Here is a 24,546-nt window from a genome sequence, read left to right on the forward strand (position 1 = left end):
AGATATTCTTACATTTGCATTACATCACTACCATTCTTCTGGTAATGATGCAAAGATCCTAACTCAGAAACAGAGAAAAAACAAACAGTAAAAACAACAATAAAACTCCAACCCTCTAAAGGGAACACCTCCATGCCCGGCAGGCCCAGACGCTGTAAACATGGCTTGAGGTGAGGTCTTTGCTGTCATGGAGGTCAGCTTTGTTTAGAGTTCTTAGTTGTAATTTCTTCCTGCACTACACTTGCCTATTGGCTGGGCACTTTGATCATCCTGCCATCATCCTTCTGTTCTTTCCGTTGATGCCTTAAAAAGATTTCTATGCTTTAAATAGTCCGGGGCTGAATTCAGGTTACTGTTTTGGGCTCGTGTAAATTCCAGGCTAGCTGGTTCTGTCCATTTCTTTCCTCACCCAGCCCTCTCCTCCCTGCCAGTATTTGTTGGCTCTCTAGTTGGTCACTGGAAGTGAAGGGGGCATGTGAGGTGCTATGAGTTGAGTGACCTTGTTCAGCAAACAGGCTGTTGCTACACTTTTGACATACAGCCTGACTCACCCCCTTCTCTATTGCAGGTCAGAGATGCTGTCACGGCAGCAGGCATCGCTGGAGTGGGTTTGGCAGTCTTCGGCCTTGTTGGGGTTTTCTTATCCAGAAACAAGAAACAGAAGCAATGAGTTGAATGACTATCCGGCTCTAGGGGCTCCTCTTTTGCTAGAGGGTTTGGAATTTGATTTGTAGATTCTACTGTGTCATAATTAGGCTTATTTTTAAAGCATACAATAAACCACAAGAAGGGAATTTCACTGGGAGGATACTGCAGGAGTCGTCAGGTGTGAAGTCTCTGGAGGGAAGCTCTGGGCTCTGTCCTGAGTAACACCCTTTCCTGGTTGGTCTTTCTCTTTGCTGTGGTACTCTTCGCATTGCAGAAAACAGTCCAGCACTGTTACCTCAAGTGAAGGTCATTTCTGTGTGTCAGATACTGTGGTATGCCAAAGGAAACAGCTTGGACAAACAGAAATGGAAACCTCAGATAGCCAGGGCTCTTGCTTTAGGACTTGATCCAACATGGCACTTTGACACTCAGGGGCTGGACTCTATGGACATTTAGTGGAGTGTGAAAGACAAATCCTCTAGGGCTTGGGCTACAGCTCAGTGGTGGAGTGCTTTCCTGGAAAGCATGATGTTTTAGGTTCAATCCCTAGTGTAACCCCTTTCCACAGAGAAATTCAGGATATACTGGGCTGGTCTTCCTAAAGCCTTCCAATTTCCTTCTGCATTACACACCTGTTCTACTTAGGTTTCTATTGCTGTGGTATAGACCTGAAACAACTTGGGATGAATTGGCTATTGGCTTCCATATCCCCGCTTGTAGTTCACTGAGAGAAGCTGAAGCAGAAACGGAAGGCAGCAACTGAGGCAGAAACCATGAAGGGCTGCTACCTACTGGCTTGCTGTCCATGACTTGCTCAGCTTGCTTTCTTACACAGTCCAGGACCACCGGCTGGGCGGTAGTGCCACCTGCAGTGGAATGGGCTCTCCCACAGCAATCATTAATCAAGAAAATGCCCTATGGAGTTGCCTATAGCCGATGTCATGGAGGCATTTTCTCAACGGAGATTTTCTCTTCCCAGATGACCTCTGTTTGTGTCACACTGAGAAAAACCAACCAGCAAAAGTTTCTTTTGCCTTGGCTCTTGCTCCTCCTCAGGACTCCTGCTTTCTCACCACTGGTCCTGCATTTCTACCTTCCCTTCTCTTCCCAATCAGCTCATTATCACTTACATGTTCAACCCTGAGACCCCAAGAGAGAATGTGATCGGCTCAGTGCACTGTGGAGGCTGCCCTTTGGTCAAGTGATTTTTAAGTCAATTAGCTGTGACTAACGGCTCAGAGTCATATGGTACAAACATTGCTTCAGGCCTTAGGGATTGATAGAGTGACTGATACAGCTACTACCTATTGCTCGTCCCAGGGCAGAGGCAAGGTGTCTCCTTTGCAATTGATTAAAAAAAAAGTTAATCTTTATTTTAGGTGTATGGGTGTTTGTCTGCACAGATATATGTGCACCGTATGTGCGCGGTGCTGGTGGAAACCAGAAGAGAGCACTAGATACTCTGAAACTGGAATTACAGATGATTGCTAGCTGTCACGTGGGTTCTGGGATCCTCTGCAAGAGCAACGAGTGTCCTTAGCTGCTGAGCCATCTCTCCAGGCCCCTGGAGCTGTCCCTACCGCTGGTTGGGATTGGCAGACTTTCATAGTGTCTGTTTTAGGGGACTTCTGTGGGTTTCTCAGAAATACTCCTCGGGCCTGCTACCATTTCTCTGCGGGTCTACTATGCTCTTTTACTAGGCCGCAGGTGTTTCCTTGCAAGGCTGGTTGTCTGCAGACATCTTGTTCATTACATCCCTGCTCAGGATTGACATTTCACTGTGTGGCAGCTTACCCCCGACTTATCCACATCTTGCACAGAATACACATGTGCTCTGAGTCCCAGGGTTGAGAGAACAGTTTTCTTTGGCACAGATTTCTTTCTTAGTGTCTCATGTCAGTGCACTAGCTCCCCAAACCCAAGGGACCCAGATCCAAGTTCAAAGGACAGGTATCTTGATGCCCTCAACCCTCAATGTGGCACAAGGTGGAAGGGACACAGTGAGGGGACACACAAACTCTGTAATGTTTAGATAATATTAGTTTATTATCTAAACTACTAATGGAGGGTAAAAGAAAAAGAAAGAGAAAAAACAAATACAAGAAGAAAACGATACAAAAACATCACTGTCAAACAAGAAAAAGCAACCCAGGACCATGCGCTCAGGAAGCTGAGGTGCTTGCTGCCACATCTGTTGACCTGAGCTTCCTTTCTGGGATGTATACTGTGGAAGGAGCAAATCAACTCCCAAAAGTTGTTCCCTGACCTCCACGTATGTATCACAGCATTGGTGCGCGTGTCTGCGTGTAATACATAAGTAAATGTGGTTTTAAAAGCTAGAAGAAAATACAGACTTTAAGGCAAAAATGATTACCACACAGAGAGAATAAAAAGGTCCTGATTAAAATTTCAACTCAAGTATATAATAATTTAAAATTTATTTACATTTAATAGTCACAAAGTAGATCATGAATTCTTGGCCAATTTACCATCGTAGTGGGAGATCAAAACGTTATTGTATTTGCTTAGCTCTAACATAATTCAAACACCAGGTCAATGCAGATGACAAAAATTTATTGTAACTAGCCACTACTGATCAATCCGGGCTGCAGAACAGACTCAGGAGCTGAACTGCGACCCTGAGCCAGACTGTTACAGAGCTTTTATGCTTGAAAACCATAAACATCTGTGCCAAGTCAGTTATATTTTTCCCCCATCCATCAGGATTTAGGGATAGGGGACTTTCCTAGTAAATTTGCCTATGTGGTACATTTATCCTGTTCTTGTTGGTTGGTTTATTCAACTGTGGTGGGGCAAATTGCCTAGCATTCATGTCTCAATTTCCCAACCAGGAAGTCAGTTTCCCATGTACATGTCTTTGTCTGCCAAGTTGGATGTCAGCTACCCAGGGAGGTCTTGGGAACTTAGTCTCTATTTGACCACTATTCAGAATGGAAGTTTTATTTAAAATGGCTTCAGCTTGGTTCCTTCTTACAAAAATACATATCTTTGGGACTGGAGAGATGGCTCAGTGGTTAAGAGCACTGGCTGCTTTTCCTGGGGGCCTGAGTTTGGTTCCTAGAACACACATGGCTGCTTACAGCCAGCTGTAACTCCCGTTCTAGAGGATCCTACACCCTTTTATACCCTCCATGGGCATTGCACACACAGACATACATGCAGGCAAAACACCCACACACATAAAAGAAACTTTAAAAATGCATATCTTCTAGGACCTGATAAAGTATAACACAAAGATGTAGAAAATTTGAAAAATTGACAAGAAGCAGTTTCAGTAGACCTATGCAGTGTAACCAAAATACAAATTCTAACTACATATATAGGCACATTTATAAAAAATGGTGATATCCTGGTGTGGTTGTTTGAATAAGAATGGCCCCCATGGAGTCTGTGTGTGTGTTTGTATGTGGGGTTTCTTTTTGTAGCTATGGCTATCCTGGAACTCGCTCTGTAGAGCAGGCTGACATTGGACTCCCAGAGATCCACCTGCCTCTGCCTCCTGAGTGCTGGTATTAAGGGTGTGTGCTACCACCAGCCAGCCAGGTTCTCATATTTGAATGCTTGGGAGTTATCAGGGACTACTAGAAAGGGATTAGTAGGTGTGGCTTTGTTAGAAGTTGTGGATTTGGTGCAGGAAGTGTGTCACTGGGGTTGGGCTTTGAAGATTCAAAAGCCCAACCAAGCTCAGTGTTACTCTCTTCCTACTACCTGTGGCTCCAGATGTAGAACTCTGAGCTACCTCTCCAGCTCCATGTCTACCTGCATGCCACCATGCTTTCGCCCATGATGACAATGGATTAAACCTTTGAACTGTAAGCCAGCCCCAACTAACTGCTTTCCTTTATAAGAGTTGCCATGGTCATGGTGTCTCTTCACAGCAATAAAACATGGAATAAGACACCTGGTATCTTGGTGTTACAAATGGCTAGCTGGAGGGTTCTTTTGTTCTTTCCTGATAGAAATCACAAAGATCCAGCAAGATCCAGCTCTCAATGTTGGGGATCCTACTTTTAGAGACTCACAGTTGAGTTTCCAAGCCCAGTGGCAGATAGCTCTAATCTCTGAGAATCAGAAGCTCATGGCTGCAAACTTCCAGAGCCAGAGACTTGATGCTTTTGGTTGCAGGTCACTGCTGCAGGCTTGGTGGGCCAGAGCCAGCAGCTAGTATTAGAGTGCTTCTGAGTGCTGGGACCTTTGACTTGTTTATCCCTGGTGACTCCACTGAACTTTCTAGCAATTAGGAAAGATCTCAAAGCCTCAGATTTCACAAATGACTCTTAAAAACTACTCATTTTTCTCAGTAGCTTCAGCTTCTTTGCTGTCTCTTTCTTCTCAACACTTCTGCCATCTGTAGCTGCCCTCCTCCCATTTTGAGGGTCTCACTATATAGCCTTGGTTGGCCTTGAACTCACAGAGATCCACCTGCCTCTGCCTCCCGAGTGCTGAAATTAAAGGTATGTGCCGCCATGATCAGCTGTCCATGACATTTTGAAGTTTCTGCTTCCTCTGAAACTCTTCGAACTCTTCTGCCCCTGATGTCATGTCTCAGAACTACAGGTGTCAGGGCCCTAAAGTTAGCTTCCTGGTGCATAGCCCTGTGACTCCACAGAGCAGAGCTCTTCAGCTGCTTCCTCACTGCAGTGGCTGCTGGTGTTGACAGAAGCTCCAATGTTCTGCTTGTTTTTGTAGCCAGCCCAGTATGCTTTCCCTGTGTTAAAGATCACAAGTAGGCAAAAAGCTCATCCAGACTTTACTGTGGGAGGGAGAAAAGCCTCCCAGCCTTCCTAAAAACACAGGAAAGCAAGCTCTTTCTGTAGCCAGAAAAGGGGCAAGTCACATCTATGGATGCCTCAAAATTTTTATCATCACCGAATGGTACTCAGTCCCAATCACTGGCCCTGCATAAGGACAAATCACAAGCTTTCTGGGACATCCCTGGAGCAAGGTCTCCTGTAGTGGCAGCTGTAGCTCCAGGAGCTGAGGCTGTAGTGTTTCTCATAGCTGGAGTGTAGTTTCTTTGTAAGTCATCGTAAGCCTGGGCTGCCATATTGTGGTACCAGTTATCCAGAGAGTTGACAACTCCCTACCCAAACTACCTGACAGTTGTCAATAAAAGGGTAAAATATGCCAGGCTGCCAACAACCTAGCTTATCTGAGAGAAAAGTACACGCGAACAGTGCTTACAATAGCAGCTTGTAATTAACAACGACATTACTGAAAGTATTTGACAGTGCTTACTCAGCTCCTAGTCCTTTTGGAATGTTGGGTTATTATATCTATCTCAGACTGATTACATGGTTTAGAGGTTAAAGGTACCTGCTATCTTGAGTTCAGTCCCTGGGACTGTTATGTAACAGTTTCTTCTGAAATTGGGGCATTCCATCCTGTAGGGAAACTCTTTCAACAGGGAGGTCATCAATTTAAAATAGCTTCAGGAAGTCCCTGAAACTGACCAAACTCACTGGGCCCCTCCCTCCCAGAGTGAGCAATAAAGCTGCCGAGAGTCACTCTCAGACAAACCAAGGTGCAAAGCAGATTCAGACAAGCAAAGCTAAAAAGAAGACTCCAAGACCAGACCAGCTGCCTGGAAGAAGTAGAATCCAGCCAAGCTGCCTGAAAGGGGTTTAGACCAACTAAGTCACTTGGAAAGGACACCCTCCAACCTGTTGAGCTGTCTGCAGGCTGTGCAGTGTGCTCCAGGTTCCCAGCTTTTGTGAGCTGTCACCCATGCTGGGGTGGGCCTTGGCAATGTAGCTGTCATTGAGTCATTACTGCTTCTATTAGTAACTCCTCATTCATATTCTTGTAATTGGTTTTAGTTGAACTCTAGTTCAAATGCTCATTTATCTAGTGGTATCTATATTTTGGCATGTTGTGGGCTCCCTATCTGGGGTGAGTAGACATGTGTATAGCATATCCCCAGGAAAAATTTTGATATACAATGGAGACCTACATAAGGGAAGGAGAGAACTGGCTCTCTTAGGGGTGGAGCCAGGGCTTCATACATGCTATGCAAGCACCCTACCAACTGTGTGACATCCCTGACCCAATAAAACTTGTTTTTAAACAGGTGCATAAGACTCCTTTCTATATCCATCTGATTATCTATTTTTACATTAATTTGTGTGTGTGTGTGTGTGTAATACCTTGGGTCTCCTGCAGACGTCAGAGGACAATTTTTGGGAGTTGGTTTTCTAACTATTATTTATATGTCTCGATGCTGTGACAAAACACTTGACAAAAGCAACTGGGAGTACAGTATGCAGCTGCTAAGGGTCTGGTCGCAGGAGCAGGAGGAGACTGGTTCCACGTTTCCACAGTGAAAAGCAGAGAGTGATATATCTCTGTGCTTAGCAGCTTATTTTCTCATTTTAATTCCATCCGGGCCCTCGTCCATGAAATAGTGCCTGCTACATATAAGGTTGGTTTTCTCACTGCAGTGAACCCAATGTAGATTATCCATCACACACATGCTCAGAGACTTGTTTCCATGGTGATTCTATAGCCCATCCATCAAATCCCCCAATTGAGACTAACCACCATGCAAACATAACACTGCTACTTAGAGAAGAAAATGTTTGAACCCGAGTTTGTTTGTTTGTTTTTGTGGTGATGGGCACAAATGCAGGGCAAGTACTCTACCACTGAGCTACACTCCCAGCCCAGCCTGTTCTTTTCTGTTTGTTTTTTTCATGCTTCAAATGCTCATATCATCAGAAGGCACCATGGGTGAGGAGAAAGAACCAAACCTGCTTCTCACCCAGCCAGACTCCCTCCTGCCTCCCAAACCTGCTCAGGGCCTGCCTGTGGTGTGACGTGGGAACACAGCTCCTGGGACTGTAGAACTGGATTTGTTTTCTGTTGTGGCTAAGCAATCTGAGCGACCACAGCCACAGCTCTTGACAAGTTTCTGCTTGGTCATAACGACAGTTTTTGACATGCCCGAGTGAGTTCAGCTTAGCTGCCCTTTCAGGTATCGGTGGAAGTCCACTTCAGGGTGATTTCTAACCCACACAGAGGAGCCATTAAATACATGATCACCAGTGGGGCACAGGGCTGAATGTGGCACTATTTTGGATGCAGAATGAAGACAACCCTCTGTCCTTTTGAGTGCTTTACAAAAGTTTTGCTCAAGGCAGGACTCTATTGCTCACACGCTGACACCAGGCAACTTGAAATCCAACCCAGAGGCTGGCCTCTGTTAGATTCCAGACCAGATTACCGCTTGGGCTATGGGAAACCAGCAGCCTTTCCTATTCCCAGGCTTACAGGCCCCGAAGACTCAGAACACTGTGAGTCTAATAGTCAGTTTTTGGGAGGAATATTCTTCAAAGAAATTTCAGACTCCCAACAGTCCATCTCAGTGTCCCCCTTGAGCCTCATATCTGAGTCTCATTTGACTGAATCTGTAAAGACACAGCTCCTGCCCCCAATACATATTCTGCTTCAGCAGGGCTGGAAAGGCTTTCTAAGATACTTAAGCCATTCTGCATGGGCAGTCTTCATTTCGCCAAGAGAGGTCATTTCTAGGCTTCAATTATGCACATTATCAAGACCTTAATTGTTCCTAGGAAAAGCCATCTCCAACATCCAGTATGCTAATTAGAAAAATATCTGGTGACCTGAGATAAAGATTTGATTTCTAGTCATTACCTCTGTTAGCACAATGTCCTTGGTGGGGGGTGGGGAGGCCTCCTTCTGCAGGCAGGAAGGAGAAGGGGACCATGTAATTTGTTGCACATTTGTGTGTCAGACAGCAGGAGAGTGTACACAGGGTCTGAAAATGCCTTTTTCTGGGAAAGTCTCAAGGGGTTGCCGAGAGAACAAAGTGAACAGGGAGGCTGAAAATTGCTCTCTGCGTACAGAATTATAAAATTACTTACTCATTTTAGCTTTTCAGTCCACACAAGTAAAAATCTCTTCATTCTCTCCTCTTTTGTTGGCATATGAATGATTTCCATCATCACAAGTAACAATGGTAAAACACACCACTTGCTCACCTTTACACGACACACACAGGTGTTTTGGTTTCAGTATTTATTGTTTTCTTTGGTATTAACCTAATTGAAACTCCTTTGCAATTAAAAAAAGGACTTATTATTTATGTGTGTGTGTGCACGCCTCTGTCAGAATTCATATGCACCACATGTGCACAGGTGTCTGCTGAGGCTAGAGCACATCAGATTCCCTGGAGCTGGAGTTATGGATGGTTGTGAGCTGCCTGATGTAGATGCTGGGAAGTGAGCCCAGGTCCTCTGAAAAAGCAGTGCATGCTTTTAACTGTTGAGCCATCTCTTCAACTCATCCTTTTGAATTTTTAAGAAAGACAATCATCATTTAGCAGTCAGTACTAGGCCCACAAAAACATTATCATGCTTTTCTCTGTTTTAAAATGTCCCACAGCTAGGAGTGAAATTGTGAGTGAAACGTGAAATTGTGTCTCCCAGGCCTAGAAAGCAGGTTCCTCACACTGCCCTGACTCGAACCTTAGTGGATCCTTTATCAGTGTCTTTCACCCAGTGACTTGGCACGGCTCTGGGCATGTCCTCAGAATTACAGAAGCACTAGTAACAGATAGAGTCCACATCTGCCATGAGGTGTCATGGGCAAGATGCCCTCTTACTCACCCATCACCTGCTGCATGCAGGAAAGCTGGCCCTGAAGTCATGAGAGCAGGAGAGCTGGCCCCACCCCTTGCCCCCTGTTGCTGCACTTGGGGGCAGAGAGTAGAGCTGGACCTGGTGGCACGGACGAGGGTGAGCTAGCCCAGGGGCATGAGGGTGGGAAACCTGGTTCTGTCTCTTGACAGCTGCAGCACCGTGTGAGCTAGCTGGGGCAGTGCTGAAGAGCTTGCCCCAACATCCATCCCATCTATGAACTGCTGGAGGGAGCGCAGGGGGCGGGGCCTGCAGATCCAGAGCTGCAGGATCTTCATGATACAGGGTAACAACAGGCTACCCAAGGGGAGCCCCTGTGAGGATCCAGGATTGATAGTGTAGCAGAATCCAGAGGCCTGGAACCAGACCAAAGACTCGTTGCAATGAACATTTGCAAGTAAAGATTTGTGGACAAAAGGGTGCGCTGTGTACCGCACAGTGACATGCTACAGCTTTCATGGACAGATGGCTATAGATATATTTTTTATTTTTGTTTTATTTTTATTGGGGGAGGTGGGGATTGCAATGGCATAGGGCAGGTATGAATGGATGAAGAGATGAGTGGGATTGAAGTGCATAATGTGAAATTCACAAAGAACCAATAGTAAGTTAAAAAAAAATGAGAGAGAGTCCAGAGTCCATCCTAAGGTGAATCCAGATTTTATTTCCAGCCTTAGTCCAGCTGTTGGGAGATTGAGCTACACCACACTGAGACTGCTTGTTCTTAGAACCAATGTGAATAAGGACTTGTAGGTTGATGGTTGGTAGAAGGGGAATTTCAGAGGTCAGATTGCTAAAGTTGCATTGTACTTTTATTTCCTAAAGATTTATATATATATAATGTACATATTTATGTACGTGTATCTATCATGGTTATGAGCATTGTTGTTGATTATTAATATTTATTCTTGATTCATCTTTTAGTTAAACAGCGGTTATTTGTAAACCAGCTTGTATACCCAAATCACCACACAGAGACTAGGATGTATTTTAGTTAATCTAGAGCACAATGCTGGGCAATGATTACTCCATCCTAAACCTCCAAGCCCACATAGTTTCCTACCATTCAGCTTTCCCTTATTATATTTGCTTTTAGTCATATCTTAGGTCTGGTTCATCTCTCCTGATGGTTCCAAGTCCTCTCCTGCCGATCTCTCCTCTCTGACTCCTCCCATTCCTTTTTTTCTCCTCCCCTCTGGACCAGGATGTCCCAGCCTATTCTCCCCATTGCTCAGCATTGGCTGGTTGTTTTATTGACAATACAGAGAACAAATTCTGGCATGTTTGTTGTAAAAAGTTATTAATATTTACTATGGGTTTATCTTCTAGTAATGCTGCTGTTAATCCTCAGCAGCTGTAAAACCAAATCACCACACAGAGACTGGGTTTTTAGTTAACCTAGAACACAATGCTGGGCAATATTTACTCCCTCCTAAACCTCCAAGCCCTCAGTTTCCTAACATTTAGATTCTCACATTTTACTTGCTTTTTGTGAAATCTTAGGTCTGGTTCATGCTTTAAGTCCTCCAAGCTCTCTCCTCCCGCTCTGCTCTCCTCTCCTCGAGCTCCTCCTCCTTCTCGCCCCTTCCTGTTCTCTAGCTCCTCCCCTCTTTCCTGTCCTCTGGCTCCTCCCATTGCACAACATTGTATCTAGTTGCTTTATTTGTGTCCTGTTTACACAAGAGTTGAGACAGGATGCTTATAGTGAGTATCACAATGCAATATCCAGATTGAAACCAGAGTTGGGGGTGGGGAAATCAGCATTTGAATTAACAAGGGTAAGGCATATACATTTTAAAAGAACATTATACCAACACATGTTTACACAAACTTTAGACAGGTGATGCTTAGAATAAACATCACAATGCAATATTCGATTGAAACAAGATAGTGGGGTAAAGAAATCAGCATTTGAATGAACAAGGGTAAATTGTATACATTCCCCGAGAGCATTATACTAACAGTGCACTTTTGTTCATATTTTTGTGGAGGCCAGAGGCATTAGATCCCCTGAGGCTAGAGTTATAGGTGGCTGTGGGTGCTGGGAACTGAGGTAGAATCCTCTGCAAGAGCAGGAACCTTTTTTTGACCACTGAGCCATCTCTTCAGCCCTAAAATTAATTAATTTACTACTTTTTTGAGCTAAGCTCGCTCTCTCTCACCCTGACTGTTCTGGAACTCACTATGTAGACCAGGCTAGTTTCAGACTTACAGAGATCCACCTGCTTCTGCCTCCCGAATTCTGGGATTAAAGATGTGTGCCACTATGCCTGGCTCCTCTGCACTTGGAGCACAAATATATTGAAGGAAATAAAAGACAGACAGGATTACAGAGCTAAGCAGGGACGGAACTCTAGCTAGCAGGGTTCCTCCCTTAGCTGAGTCTGAGTACTTCCATATGGAAGTACCCCTGCTGTACCAGACACAGGGGTGGGCCTGACTCTGCAAAGACCAGTCCAGCAGGGAAAACAATTTTTTCCACAGTAAGTGCAGTTTTCCATGAATGCCTTCTAAAGATAAACTCTGGAGTTAGGTGTGTCCAAGACATTTATAGAAGGGAGGTGTCTGTGAACTGCAGATGCTGTCATGGAAAGTTCCAGAGGATTTCAAGCCTCCATCTGGGAGGTGAAGGAGTATCTACCAGCTGCTCTTCCTTTGGTGCCAACTTTTGAGAAGGTTTTGAAGGTTTCAGCTTCCTTCCTACTTTGTTAGGATCTATCTGGAAGTCAAGGAAAGCATGCTCCTTGATGTGTCTGTGAGGATTTGCTAAGGGGGAAAGTCCTGACCTGAATGTAGGCACCACCATCTGATAGGCTGGAAGCCACGGGGGGGGGGGGGGGCAAGAAAGCTAGCTAGTGTGGGCACGCTCCACCCTCGCTCATCAACTTCCTGGCTGTCATGACAGGAGCAGCTATCCCATGTGCTCTCCACTATGATGTTTAGAAACCTCTAAAACTGTGAGCAACATAAATTATTCTCCCCCCACCCTTTTTTTTCTTTTTTCTTTTTTTAATTGTCACAGGTATGCCAGGCAGTGGTGAAGTACATCTTTAATCCCAGATCTTATGAGGCAGGGGCAAGCAGATGTCCAAGAGTTCAAGGTTAGCCTGGTCTACAGAGAGAGTTCCAGGATAGGCAGGGCTACACAGAAAAACTCTGTTTTGGAAAAAAAAAAAAAAATATATATATATATATATATACATACATACACACATATATATTGTCATACATATATACATATATATATATTGTCATAGCCATGAAAAGTCTAACATGTGCATGATTTGGTAGCTTGAATGAGGGTGCCCTCCCACCCCATAGTTCAGATGATTAAATACTTAATCCCTTGTGGGTGGTGCTCTTTGGAGAGGCTTAGGAGGTGTGGCCCTGTTGGAGAAAGCATGTCCCTGGGAGATAGCTTTGAAGGTTTAAAGACTCCTGTCATTTTGAGTTTGCTGTCCCTGCTTTCTGCTTGCACAGTTCAAGATATGAGCTCCCATTTTGCTACTCCAGCCATCGTGCCTGCTGTTTCCTTGCCAAGACAGACTCATCCTTCTGGAACTATAAGCCCACATAAACTCTGATTTCTACAAATTGCCGTGCTTGTTGGAGTTTTTCACAGTAACAAAAAAGCCACTAATACATATGAGTAAGTAAAATGAAAGGCCAATTTAATTTATGAACCTAATATAAAAGAATATGTATCAATGAATAAAATGTACAATGTATTTATTAAGATTCATCAACACCAAATAAATTGCACTCCAAAAATGTTAAGGTAGTATATTGGAGTCCTCTCAATAGAATGTATTTCATTGGTAGATTAAACAAGTAAATATGATTCTATCAATAAGCACTGAGGTGCTAGTGCTTCACACTCTCCACTTCATCCTACCGACCTGCCATTGCCTGTTTAACCCAGACCCTTCCCAGAATCCTGGGCCTTGGTGTCTAGGGGCTGCCTCTCAGCCATCTTTTTCTCTCACTTCTGGTTTCCCTGGGTTCTGTTAAAGTCATATATATTTGTAATAAAAGCTTTCCTCTTAGGTATTTACTGAGGGTTTTTTTCCCCCCTTCATGAGAGGGATGTGATATGTTGGTAAATGGACAAGGGAAGAAAAATGGCTCTCTGCCATTTTTTCTCTTAGAGTATAAAGTTATGAAATGGAAAATCCTTCATCAGCACCTTCCACAGCGACCTGGCACAGCTCTGGGCATGTAGATGGGATGACAGAAGCATTGCTAAGAGACAGTCTTACGTCCATTCTGAGGTGAGGCCAGACTTTATTTCCAGGAATAGTCCAAATCAAACCCTCCACAGTCTTCTTTTTTTCCCCTTGTCCACCTGCTCTGCTAAATTCAGCCATGCACCACTTCAAGACAAGGAGAAATTCTGAGAAGGGCAATATCTTGCTACCATGTGAACATCACAGGGTGTGTTATAAAGCCTAGATTGTACGCTCTCTGACCCACCCAGACTACATTATAATATTATGAGAGATTATGGTTCACACGGTTGGGTAAGCATAATGGTCCCTTTATCATGGGGTGTGGCTGGTTCTCTTTGGCCCCGAGAGCAGCTGTGATGCTTGCCACTTTGGGCAAAGGCTTCACAACCTAGTGAGTGAATGTAGATGGGGATGTGAGTGCAGATGGTGGGTGTTGCTCACAGGCCTGGGGCTCTTCTTGTTTTCACTCTACTTGTCTTCTCAGTGGCTGGGCCTAGATAGTTTCAGCCACATGGTCCCACGGAGTATTAGAATGAGGACCAAGACAGAGTTTGAATGCGGAAGATGGGTGCAGAGACAAAATAACCTGGGTCATTGTTTTCAGAATTGATAGATTAAAATGTAATAAATGTGTGTGTGTGTGTGTGTGTGTGTGTGTGTCCTTGGAGGACCAGGCTTGTGACCCAGATGTGAACTAGGCCTGACACAGTGATGACAGGTCAATGTTCCAGTGAGGACAGTAGAGCCAGGCTGTACTGTGGAACCCTGGCTGCATCTGCCCTTCCTCTTCTCTGGCTGGGGCGACCTTGGAGCCCTCCTTAGTAGTGGACACAGTAGAGATGGATACTTCCACTGATCCTGAGCTCCCGTAGCTGTTCCAGGGCTTTCTGATCCAGGCTGGTGGCCCCCAGCCCCTGCCCATTGAGAGCCAGCTTCAGTCCTCCCTCTTGGCACATAAGCAGTACCTGGTAAGAATAGCTTGGCTGGGTGGTGGGCTTCCAGACAGACCCTCCTTGGTGTACTCCCCCCTTATACTGAGACACAATGACCAGAAACAGACAGATCCAGGAGTTAAAGTTTACCATCTGCAATTTTGCACCATCACACCTGGCCTTTAGAAGCATAGGGATGCTTTTAAAGATAAGCTAATGCTTTGCTCCCCCTGCACACATTATGGATGCGTTTCTGGACCCAGCATCTCTGGCATCAGCATAGAGGACTGGAGGCCAGTATCTGGACATTCTTTCTGCATGGCTGGCTCTGACTTCCTAGCCCCAGGATACTGGCCTGCTCACCAATCTCAGGATCCAGCCCATAGTCTCCCAGAGCACTATGAAATCCAGCCCAAGGGGAGAGAGATGGGGAGGGAGGGAAGGAGGGAGGGAGAGAGAGAGAGAGAGAGAGAGAGAGAGAGATGATTACTTGGCTCAGACCTACCTCAAAGAATCGCTGTGGGTAGAACAGGAAGGGGGCTGAGATCAGCTTCTTTCTTCCCCAGGAGGAGACCCAGGCCAGCGTTCTGTCTGTGAAGGAAGCCCTGAGCGTCACAGGAACATGGGTGGCCCCATCCCTCAGGCTCAGGGTGAAACTACAGGAAGCAGGAAGAGAAGTGAATCAGCCTCTGTCACCTTCAGGCCATTGTCTCTGAAGGGGAAGCACGGAGAGACACTGGAAGATTAGATAGCTTTAAGAATTAAGTTTTCTGTGGCAGGGTCTGGGCAGGACACTTGGACGTATAACAGCACAGAGGCATAGACAGCACGTGAGTGTCATACTTGAATCCCTGACTGGAAGACGATGGGGGGTAATTACCTAACCCAAGCCTCAGTTTGTTCCCTGGAAAATGGGGATAGCTGTGACCACAGTACCAGTTAATATTGTGATCTGACAGGTTGTGGGTTTTTCGAAGAGCTCATGCCAAGGACCGGGGGCTGCAGGGGCTTATGCTCTGTAGCTTTTTAGTCCTGCAGCCTTGGGCAAGTCACTTAATCTTCTGTGTGTTTCCTAAACTGTAAATTAGGGAGGATGAGTGCTGTTTTCATCTCCTGGGGCTGTGAGAGTGAAATGAAAGAACGTGTGTAGTGCTTGTGTAGAACAGTAACTGAGTTATGAAAATGGTAGACAGTATTGCTTAGACAGTATTCCTATCTAACACAGCATCTACATCTTTGTAATGATCTCTCTCTGTATGTGTGTGTTGTATGTATAGATGAGTGTGAGAGTGTGTGTTGTGTGTGTGTGTGAGAGAGAGAGAGAGAGAATATGTGTGGACTGGAGGGGTGTCAGGTGTCCTCTATTTCTTTCTACTATTACTTTGAAACAGGCTCTCTCCCTGAGCTTCTCAGGGAGACTAGAGAAGCCCCAGCTCCTCCTGTCTCTGTCTCCAGGGAGGCTGGGGGTTATGAGTATACCTGAACACCTGGCTTGTCACGTGGGTGCTGAGATGTGAACTCCAGCCCCTCTGTTTGTATTAGGAGTGCTTTTAAATGCTGGGCCACCTTTCCAGCTCCAGAGTTTGGATGGGCATTTAGAGAGAATCTCTTAGCAAGTCTAGGGCTCTGCTGGATGGGGTCAGGGTGACAACAGGGGACACTGGAGCCTCTAGTCTATCGGGATTTAAGCTGCAGGTCTTGGTTTGGGTGCCCACTGCAGGAGAAGCCAGGAAGCATCTATTTTCTAACTGACTCTAGATTCTGGCTCCCAAGCACTACCAAGCACTTCCTTGCTAGGACAGCTTGGCTGTTTACTAAACCTAGCATTGTGACAAAGTAGGAGGCCATATCCTCTCTTTGGGTCACAGCTGCAAAGGCTCTGTTCTGGGACTTGTGGTATGAAGCTAGCTCCCAGCAGGGACGCAGCATTCACAGCTGGGGCTGGCTGTTGTTCCCAATCCCAGCTCTTATTCACAAGCTCTGCAATCTGTGCCAATCTTCCTTTGCTGCAAGAAGGGGCAAGATGGTGGTGCTGGCAACTCAACCACGGGTCTCTTCTCTCTCTCACAATTCAATACTTACTCTTTCGGCTCCTTCAAGACCAGTCCTCGAACTACAATGACTTGCCCAGGCCAGAGACCCCGAGGAAGAGTGCGTGAGCAGGGCACCTCCTGACAGAAATGGGAGATGCCTGAGATGGTGACCATAGGGGTGTCAGGGGCCCTCACTTGCAGGCTATCCTCAGGGACACAGGGACACCAGGGCAGGTGAGTTCCTCAGGGTAGGCTTGCAGCCAGGAGACTCATCCCTGCCCATGTATTAAGCACCTGCTGTAGGCCTGCTGAGAGCATCTTCAGGCCCCTCCAGGCTATGCTTAGTTTCACGAGCCTTCTTCCACAAATGTGCTATGAATTGTATGCAGCAGGCACACAGTGGTTTGTCATTCTGCCACCAGGAGCAGCCAGAGGTCTGGGGCTGAATGGTCCCCCTAGCCTGATGCATGGTACTGGGCCAGTCATGGGGAGGTATTAAATAAATACCCGTTTGCAGAGCAAGTGGAGAGGGTAAGATGGAAGTGGAGTTCAGCCCGGAGCTGCTCTGTCCTCCCTCTGCTGCAGGTTTCCACAAAGGAAGGGAAACCTTGAAGTTGAGGGAGGTGAGATGGGACCACAATTCCTGGACTCACCAGCCTGGGGCTATACAGCAGGAAGGGCTAAAGGAGAGAAAGAGGCAGGGAGAAGCTGTTGGCGTTTGCTTGGGCAAAGGGAGGTCTTCCTACTTTGCTCGCATCAAGGGGACACAAGGAGTTGGTGCCTCTCCCAGCAGCAGGCAAGTGACTGGGCTCACAGTAGGGGATCCTTTGACTCTCCCACCCCCCACCCCCATCTCTGAGTAATGGGGAGTTGCTGTAAGGACAGTGGAGCTGTCATCCCACACATCGAGTAAGGTCAAGAGTCCTGTGGCGTCAACCACAACTGTCTTGCAGGGTTGATCTGAGGAACTAACGCTCGGCAGAAATTATCTCCCGGTGCGAATCATGGGCCCCTCAAGGAAGTCAGTCAGCTTTACCCGTCTTCCCAAGCTTGCCTTGGAGATAGGAGGGGAGAGGCAAATTCAGGCTCTCTAGGGGCTTAAGGGAGCCAGGCATATTCTGGGCAATTCAGCAAGGAGGGAGGGGTTCAGCTGGGCCTTGTGCAACCATATGCAGGGAGGAGAGGGCCAGCTGGCTTCTCAGGGTGTTTGTCCAGCCTTGCTCCCAAGAGACTCAGATATCTGGGCTGGGGAGCCATGAAGCCTGATGACTGAGTTCCACATCTGGACTCACATGGTGGAAAGAAACTCCTGCAAATTGTCCTCTGACCTCCACACATGTATGCTTCCTCCATCATGCAACATGGATGGATACCCCATGCATTCACACACACACACAAAATAAATAAATAAATAGACAAACAAACAAATAAATAATAAAAAAATAAACTCACATAGCCAACTGGATATTCTCTGCTGCCCTCCACAAATGGCTGTTAAGAAAGAAAGAAAGAAAAAAAAAAAGAGCTGGAGAGATGTCTCAGTGGTTATGAATATTGGTTAAGAACAACTCCAGAGGACCCAGGTTTGGTTCCTCGCATCCACATGGTAATTCACAACCATCCATAACTCAGTTCCAGTGAACTGGATGTCTTCTTCTGGCCTTCATGGGCACCAGGCATTCACATGGTGCATATACATACACACAGGCAAAACACTCATACACATGATAAACAAACAAACAAAACAAAAAGAGAAAAGACAAGAAAAAGAAGGAAAGAAAGAAGGAAGGAGGAAGGAAAGGAGAATCGCTCTTCTTTGGAACCACAGTAAGCTTCTGACTGCTTCCCACACACCCTTTTAAAGCTGGAACAATCTATTTCTGGCCCCAACTCAGATTTTTTGAATTAATCCAGGGCTATATTTTACAGTACTGGGGATTGGACCTAGGGCCTTGTGTTTGCCAGGGCAATGCTCTACTACTGAGTCACATATTTAGCCATATTTTGAATAAACTAATCAAGTGTATGTTTTTATCCATTTATCAAACTGCAGCTTGCATGGGCCCTGACATGCCAAATCCTTTGCCCCAGTGCCAAGCAGACTTCACCACCAGAAGAGATTCTTGTCCATGGCTCCTGGGCTTCCATACTGTGGTCACCTTCTCTTCTTCTTCACCCTACTCATTTCTGACACCTTTTTGCACCTCCTCTTTCTTGGTTATTCCAGGCATATAGGACTTTCCTGTCTCTCAATCTGGGGTGAGTGAGTGAGCTTCAGACCTGTCCAGATCAGGACAAGTTAGAGGCCACCACTGACCCAACCTTGGTTCCAAGAAAACTCACATTGATGTTTAGGAATCCGACAGCCTTTACCAAGATGTCACCGAATATGCCCAGGGTGTCCACACGTGACAATGGGAGCCGGTAGCGGTAGCGAAGAAAATGCTGACCATTCACACTCACCTGGAGAAGCAAGTAGAGCCCAGCTGACGGGCAGCCCACTGTTCACCGTGTGCAGAGCCCACCCCAGGTGCCAGCAAGCAACCTCTGCAAGGCAGGGGCACTGTACGGATAATCTGCCCGATGTCCTGGAGCTGGGGGGTTGGCAGAGCTGATCCTGGGACCAGAGCACTGTCCATGCCCCCTTTAACCAATGCAAAGCTCTTCCCTTCCTATCCAGTCTGTGTTGTTGTCATTGTCAACGCCACTACCACTCATACCACCACCATCATCCTCACCACCACCTTCATCACCGCCACCAGCCTTCCCCTCCTCTTATCTATAGCAAGGAAACTAGGACTCGGGAAGTTGGGGATAACTTTTTGTCCATTAGGGCTTCCCTTCCACCAGCTGCCTTGTTCCATGGAGGCATCTGAAGGTCTCATTAATCTTCTGTTAGGATCCAATCAGAGGTCAAAGCCTTAGTACTGCGTTCTCTTTCCCTATCTCCCGTTGCCTCAGCTGTAAGGGGATCATGACGGTATCCACCTGAGACCTTGTGAGGAGGATTTAATGGGCACATCCACGTGAAGTGTTTAGGCCAGTGCCTGCCACCAAGCAGGGGCCCTCTAAGTGCCTGCTCTGACCATGCACCATATTCTTCTCCCCACTGGATGAGGGACTTTAGCACTTCCCCAGATAGCCTCCTCTCCTTAGTGCCATTTATCACAGTGCCATCAAACATTGGACAAGAGAAGGAACAGTGTATGGGTGCCATCTCTAGACTGAGTGTGGACCGCTGAGTTCTTACCGCTGTCCTTTCCGCTCACCTTCACTTCTTCGTTCTCAAACAGAAAGAGAATGAGGAAGCTAGCCCCTTTCTGTAGGGCAACACCTGGCCACCGGATCTCTCTTTGCCAGAGTCCGCCTTCGAGGGTGTTGCAGATGACATGGGGCTTGACGGTGTAGAAGCGAGGGTTGAAGTGGAAGGCGATGTCTGGCCGAGGATGCAGGCAGCACCCACACTGGAAATCCACTTGAAACCTGGTGTGTGTGGGGGTGTTGTGAGGCTTTTGAGTGCCCACAGAGATCCTGAAGGTAAAGAGGAACCCCAGATTGATGCGCCCAAATTTGGCCTCTCCCAAGTCCTAGACAGTCCCCCTTACCTTCGTGCGCTTAGCGGGACCACACCCTGCAGCATGACCATCTTGCCTGCATACAGGCCACCAAAAATTGTTGTGACATAGGGAACCACCTGAACAAGGATGAGAAACCAGGTGTGCCAATTAGAGGTGGGACCAGGGACTCCTATGTACAGGGGTGGGTGTGGGTGGAGAGGAAAGACCAGAAAAACAGTTTCCCCACCATGAAGAGTTTATCTTGACTGTTAGCTTGACGGCATTTACAATACCATGGAAACACATTTTGGGGACATCTGTGAAGGATTTCTAAGTGTGGGCAGGCAGTACCTTTTCATAGGCTGGGTATCAGGCTGGATAAAATGGCGAAGTACAAACATTCATGGTCCTCCTCCCCCAAAGAGGCAGGGTTTCTCTGTGTCGACCTGGCTGTCTTGGAACTCACTCTATATACTAAGCTGGCCTTGAACTTAGAGACCTGCCTTCTTTTGTCTGCCTCCTGTGTGCTGGGGTTAAAAGTGTGCACCACCACCTCCAGCGGGCCTTTGATTCTTGACCATGGAGTTCTGAGAGTGGTCACCTCCTACTACCTTCCCTGCCATGGTGGACATGTTTCCTATGGGTATGAGCCAAAATAAAGGTCACCTGCCTTAAGTTACTTTTGTTAAGTATTTTTTTTTCACAGCAATAAGAACTAATACATCCATAAGAGAAAGTATGTTCATAGGGAAAGGGCCATTTTTCTCTCCAATATTCCTGGATTAATTACTGTTCTTATTGCTGTAACAAGATAGCTGACAATAGCAACTGAAGGAATGGAGGGTGTGTTTTGCCTCATAGTTCCAGGGCACAGTCCATCATGGCAGGAAGTCAAGGCAGCAGGGGCTTGAAGCAGCTGGTCATACCCTATCCCACACACAGGAAGCAGGCTGCAATGAAGCTGCTGCCTAGCCTGATGCACGCCTTTTGTCAGACCAGGATTCAGCTGGTGGAATGGTGCCACCCCACCTTTCAGGTGACTCTCATTACCTTGATTAATGGAATCTAGCTAATACCTCACAGACTTGCCCAGAAACTTGTTGCCATGGCATTTCTACATCCCATCAAGTTACTCCAATGAACAGTCACAGTTCTTTTCAAAGCTCTCCTTTCTTGGGAAGACATGTCAAAGCCTCATTGCCCAGGGAATCCCAATCCGGCTCCATGGCCCTGTTAGAGCACCAACCAGCTGGTGTGTCCCCACTGTTGCTTGTCATCCACGGATGCCACCTGGGAAGGAAGCTTCCGAGGACTGGTGAATGATGCCTAGAGTTTAGGAGCTGAGAGGAGAAAAGAATGGAGAAGTTTGGAGCAAGTTGACCCTGGTGTGGGCTGTCTTTGCAGATACCTAATGGGGACCAGCTACCCTGTGGGGCCCATCTTTCCTCGCACAGAGGTTTCCTGGCCTTCCTAAAGTATGCACACACTTGTCAACTCTACTTTGGCTTGGTCTGTTCCCTTTGACCCTTTCCCATTCCTCCTTCCTGACACCTTGCTTTCCCTCTGCTGAGTTCTCAGAGCACTTAGCTCGTAATGCTAGCCTGGCCTTTGGCCTCTTAGTATAGAGGAGCTGGCTAGCTGTTTTCCCATTAAGGTCACAGTCCCCTTCCCCCCACCCCCATAACTGGAACCTTATCATCGTTCCCTTTCAACAGGCTCAGCACCTATCTGAGCACAGTGGGAGCTCTGCAGAAGGCATGCCAACAGACCAGCAGGTGAACCTGGGGACAGTCTCAGGCTCAGCTTTCATGTATTGCTTATCAACTCCCCGCAGGATCAGAGAGCCCAGACCACCCTAAGGAGCCCACCAGGGGGCGGTGAAGCAAGAGGCTGTGGGAACCTAGGAGGTTTCAGGTGCTTCAGCCCATTATTCAGGCCCCTGGGGAGGTGCCAGAGGCCAGGATCTCCACGTGGTGCCCGCAGCTTTTCAGGGCTCAGCAGCCCAGTGGCTTCCAGTTCCCAGGCTCTTGGCAGAATGTGTTAATTAACTGAGCTGATGGAGGCCTCTAGGGAGGAGAGGACCAAGCAGGAAGAAGTAATAATTACTGCTCATTAGGGGCCGTGTCTGCTGGGAGTTTGTTCTTCTGTAGAGCATCTCTGGGCTTCAGAAAGTCTTCTGGGCACTGAACAGGAGGAGGGAGAGAGGACTCCACGCTCTCCTTGACTGGGAGGGTTCTCAGGCCCTTTGCTCTGGCTAGTGGTTCCAGTCCCTCTCAACAATCTCACCTCCATCCCAGAAGAGGCTCATTGAAAAGGCAAGGACCCTGGGAGCCAACCGCTCACACGCAAGTTGGAATTTAGCTGACTAGTCATTTTGCTGTGCTTACTCACCGGGTGGAAGACCGGCGGCTGCAGGATGAAGCGGTCAGGAATCGGGTCCAGGTGTTCATCAGTTGACATGAGGGCAGGCAGGGCAACTCCAACTCAGCTGCGGGTCCTGATCCCCCGGCGTGGTTCCCCACTCAATTGACTCACCTTTCCCAGCCTGGGTTTTCAGCCTCTGCAAACAGCTGTCCAAGCTGTTGGTCTCCCTTGTTCCCTATGGAGTCCTAATGTTTCTTGGAGCAGACCTGGAAGGGCAGTAGCCCTTCTCTAAGACCCACGCCAGCCCTGCCCTCCAGCCCCCCACCCCCCAACTCTGCCCGCAGCCCTGTGGTACTCAGCAGCAGCTTTCCTAGACTGGCTTTGCTAGCAGAAACTCCAGTGTCCAGGGGCGGGTAGCTGGCACTCACTCACGAACCTGCTGACTAGCCCATCTGTGTCTGAAGCACTTGGCCATTTCAAAAGGAAGCCTGGGCCCCCCACCCCCGACTCATTTCAGTGGGGTTACCGGGGCTCACCTGGGCCTCCAGCGGGTGGGAGGAAGGGGTGGTGGTGGTATACGTGTGCAGGTTCCTTGAGAGGCCCCGCCCCTAGCTTCCTGGCTCCTCCGGCCTTCATTCCCTGTCTCTTTCCCCAACTTTCCCCCCACCCCCAAGTTGTACAGTCCCGTGAGACCATTTCAGCATTCGCGGTAAATGCCAGGGACCAGCAGGGGTCACAATAAAGCGGAGTGAGTAAAGAGCAAGAGCTGTGAGTAAAGAGGGTTTCCTTGGGCTCAGATAAAGCAGCCTGGGTTAATGGGGGCACAGCCTCTGAGGTGCTGTGTCCTTCCGCTAGTCATTTCTTCCGCCTGAGCCTCCCTTTGTTCAGCAGTGTGTGGAGAGAGTGACCATGGCAGGGCCTTGTGTTTGAGCCTGGGCCCCAGGAGCTGTGTTTTAGGAGAGGTCCCCAGGCCAGGCTCAGAGTCCAGAGAAGCTTCCCCTTTAAAAACAACAGAACCTCTCAACTTTAGCCTAAGCTGGGAGGTTTCCTGATCTAATCATGGGGTCAGACTTGGCAGCTGGGAGTTCCTGGCAGGACCAAAAGTAGACAGAATGTCAAGTGCACGGGGTGTTGGAGCAAGTTGCTCCTGGGACAGAGGAGAGCAAGTGAGGGGCCTGGGCTGAGGGATCTGGCAGGGCTACTTCACCTGATCTCCCCACCTAGAATTTTGCCAGAGAGTTGAATTGTGGGGTTCCACCCCGGGGCCTACTGAAGAGGGCTTTTTGGGAGCAGAGTCCAGGAACTGGCCCTGCAGGCAATTTCGCTGTGCATAAATGTTTGAGAAACCCTGACTTGGGCCATAACTGAAAGCACTTTGGGTGCTGAGTTTGTTCAGCTGCTGCTGGGCGGGTGCAGCAGGGAGCCAAAGGCCCTTCTGTGGGAAATCCTATCCTGGGTGTGGAAGGAGAAACTGAAGGTGGAGAGACCAGTTGAGCCAGGATACAGTGTGCTGCACTGTAGTCAGATCTGGGGCCTCAAGGCCAGTGGTGCCCTTCCCCCACTCCACACTCAGTCCTGCTGGGAAATAAGGAGGGAGGATGTGCTCATTCACTTGGGTTGCTGCAATAAAAGACAACAGACTGGGCTTGGGGTATAAACAACAGAAATCTGTTTTGTCTGTTCTGGAGGCTGGACATTGAAGATCAAGGGGTTTGCTGGTTTGGTTCACCCCCCCCCCCCGGCTCTGTTTTGGGTTAGCAAACCGCCTCTTTTTGTCCTCATACAGTTCATTGTCTCTGATCTCTGTAGCTGGGTTCCAATCTCCCTCTTATGTGAGGATGCAATCATATTGGACTAGGGTACACCCATGAGACCTCATTTTCATTGTAGTTATTTCTGTAAAGGCTGTGTCTGTGAGCACAGCCACATTTCTGGGGTTCCAGGTGTCAGGAATCGGCATGCAGTTTTCAGAGGACCTGAAACAGGAACAGTGGTTAGTGGTCTCCTCCTCAAACTCCAAGGTCCAGTGGTGAGGAGTGTGGTCAATGAGAGGGCCTTTCGGTGAAGGGCAGAGAAGGGAGAAGGATGGCATAATGTCTTTCTCT

The 24,546-nt window shown here is 47.5% G+C and overlaps 2 protein-coding genes across 6 annotated transcripts in view; one reads left to right on the forward strand and one right to left on the reverse strand.

Annotated features, from left to right (window-relative positions):
* Positions 1–12,987, forward strand: part of LOC110551614 (phospholipase A and acyltransferase 3) — a 39,360-nt gene extending 26,373 nt beyond the window's left edge. For 3 of the 5 annotated variants that reach the window (XM_021642307.2, XM_060385936.1, XM_060385923.1), the window contains one exon: positions 569–815. In XM_021642307.2, the coding sequence (XP_021497982.1) occupies positions 569–670 (102 nt within the window). In that variant the 3' untranslated portion in view covers positions 671–815. Of the gene's footprint in view, positions 1–568; positions 2,022–12,806 lie in introns of those variants that run through there. The other 2 variants (XM_060385917.1, XM_021642306.2) reach the window with 2 other exon arrangements.
* A 594-nt stretch (positions 12,988–13,581) lies between these two features.
* Positions 13,582–22,821, reverse strand: Lgals12 (galectin 12). Its single transcript, XM_021642297.2, has 9 exons — positions 22,469–22,821; positions 20,126–20,214; positions 19,790–20,003; positions 18,864–18,983; positions 17,973–18,011; positions 17,174–17,200; positions 16,570–16,658; positions 14,993–15,143; positions 13,582–14,520 (listed from the first exon to the last, which is right to left on the reverse strand). Exons 1-9 carry the CDS (start codon positions 22,535–22,537, stop codon positions 14,374–14,376), a joined length of 945 nt encoding a protein of 314 aa, XP_021497972.2. The 5' UTR covers positions 22,538–22,821; the 3' UTR covers positions 13,582–14,373.
* Positions 22,822–24,546: the final 1,725 nt, after the last annotated feature.

Source organism: Meriones unguiculatus, chromosome 1 (genome assembly GCF_030254825.1).
Source record: "Meriones unguiculatus strain TT.TT164.6M chromosome 1, Bangor_MerUng_6.1, whole genome shotgun sequence".
NCBI lineage: Eukaryota > Metazoa > Chordata > Mammalia > Rodentia > Muridae > Meriones > Meriones unguiculatus.